The sequence below is a fragment of the Diprion similis genome, chromosome 14 (genome assembly GCF_021155765.1).
Source record: "Diprion similis isolate iyDipSimi1 chromosome 14, iyDipSimi1.1, whole genome shotgun sequence".
NCBI lineage: Eukaryota > Metazoa > Arthropoda > Insecta > Hymenoptera > Diprionidae > Diprion > Diprion similis.
In genome coordinates this window covers 2,210,549-2,212,554 of record NC_060118.1, presented here as the reverse complement: position 1 = coordinate 2,212,554, position 2,006 = coordinate 2,210,549, and the positions used below count along the sequence as shown (strand labels likewise).

General features: G+C 39.5%; 1 protein-coding gene across 1 annotated transcript; it reads right to left on the bottom strand.

Moving 5' to 3' along the window:
* Positions 1–577: 577 nt before the first annotated feature.
* Positions 578–1,793, bottom strand: LOC124414419. The gene is made up of 3 exons (XM_046895366.1): positions 1,781–1,793; positions 1,191–1,691; positions 578–1,137 (listed from the first exon to the last, which is right to left on the bottom strand). Exons 1-3 carry the CDS (start codon positions 1,791–1,793, stop codon positions 578–580), a joined length of 1,074 nt encoding a protein of 357 aa, XP_046751322.1.
* Between the last annotated feature and the right edge of the window lie 213 nt (positions 1,794–2,006).

Sequence of the window (2,006 nt, the reverse complement as noted above, 5' to 3'; positions counted from 1 at the left end):
AACGGTTCAGTATGCAAGGAAGCTACAAGTGGCTCGACATCTTATCTGATTCAGTATCGGCTTACAACAACACGAAACACCGAACCATAAGAATGAAACCATCGGATGTCACCGTTGCGAACGAAAGGCTGGTATTACGTCAGTCGTACGGAGGGCTTCGAGCGAAACCTTCCAAACCGACAAAGTTTAAAACCGGTGACAAAGTTCGAATCAGTAAGTTCAAAATCGTCTTTGAGAAAGGTTGCACTCCCAATTGGACGACTGAAATATTCACAATAAACCAAGTAGAAAATACCAATCCCGTGACGTACAAGCCTGAAGACTAGCAAGGTCAACCCATCGGTGGTGGTTTCTACGTACAGAAGCTTCTCGAGGTTGAACATTCAGACATTTATCTCGTGGAGAAGATGCTCCAGAAGCGGGGAAAAAAATTATACGTCAAGTGGCTAGGCTTTGACAATACACACAACAGTTTGATAAATGAATCTGGTATGTGATATTGAATAAACGGAATTATTTTTTAAGTACTTGTCTTCATTTTTACATCTCAGAGATGAAATTTATACCGATGTTCAGTTTAATTGCAGGTCTTGTAGCCCCACGGCAGCGTATCGGTTGTGTTTCGAAATACGATACGCTGATCGTCATTCCAGCTCAGTGCTACTTTTTTCTGTTCAATGGTACAGACCTGATGCTTTTGACTCTGTATCACACTCTGACGTTCGACTAAATTTCCGTGTTCGAAAGCACACTTGAAGTAATCATTGAAGGTTATAGTTTTTAACAGGGATCCTTTGACACCCTTGGCTCGTTTTTCATCCTTATCCTCCCCCATCACTCTGAATGAGTAAAACTTAGCTCTCAAGCAAATAAATTCCACCATTATTTTTCCGTTACACCCATCTTTCATCAAACCCGGAACTCTTCTGTTAACCAACGGCATTTCGTAGATGTTGTCGGGTGGATAATCGGAGGTATCAAATTCATCCAAGTCCTGTTTGATGCATTTGTAAATGTTGGGGACGGTGAAGTGATATATCAAACTATCCGTGTCAATGTACATCAATTTTGCCTGATTCCCAAATCTCGTTTCAATATACTTGTAGTGAAAATCGTAGATGAAGGTCTTCGCAAGATCTAAAATGAAGAAACCTGCATACAATGGTTTGTTGAGTTTGACTGTCTTTTACGCAATTCAACTATTATCATATCTTTATCAAAGATTGTACAACTGTGGAAATTTGGTTTGGCTATAGTAGCTCTAGCACCGTATCTTCCATTCCATTTCGTGATCAGCCTGACATCACTATACTTCGTAACATTTTCCATTGTCTTACCGAAAACTGCGTTGTTCATCAGTTTATAGAAGTTTTTTCCGAATTCATTGTTTGATTTTTTGCGTAAGTCTGTATTTAAATTCATGTACTCTTTGAGCCACGGTAATTGTCTAAACTTCAAAACCTTATGAATTTTGGCTAGTTTTAAACCTAATTCTAAGCATTGTTTTAAGACGCGGTAATGAACAACGTAATTTTGCTTGGGAAGTAGCGTGGTCGTCAATTTTGGCTGCTTACTTTCTGAGATGGGAGGTATGTAGTGTTCCGGACACAGTGGTAAATCTTTATGCATTTTATGCAATTCGTCGTGATATTCCAAATCTACCTCTAATATGTAGCCATACTCCGCCTCGTCTGTGATGGCAAAAACATCGAATTGTCTGAAATCTAATATCCGTTCGAAAGAACTTCAGGGCAGAGCAAAGCTCATAGCCGCGCCGTACAAGTTGTTAACATCGAAGTACATGAGATAAGACTATCTGAGCGCTGGATTAAAAGCATCTTTCATGTATTTATTGTCAGCCTTTGCATATCGATTAAAGCATTTGGACACACCACCTTGAATATCTTTTTCTATAAACATAAGCATATTCTTGTCTGTGAGAAGCTCGAGTTCGATACCTGTACATTTCAACATTGCGTCAAACGAAAGACCGGGCGCTGTAAAAT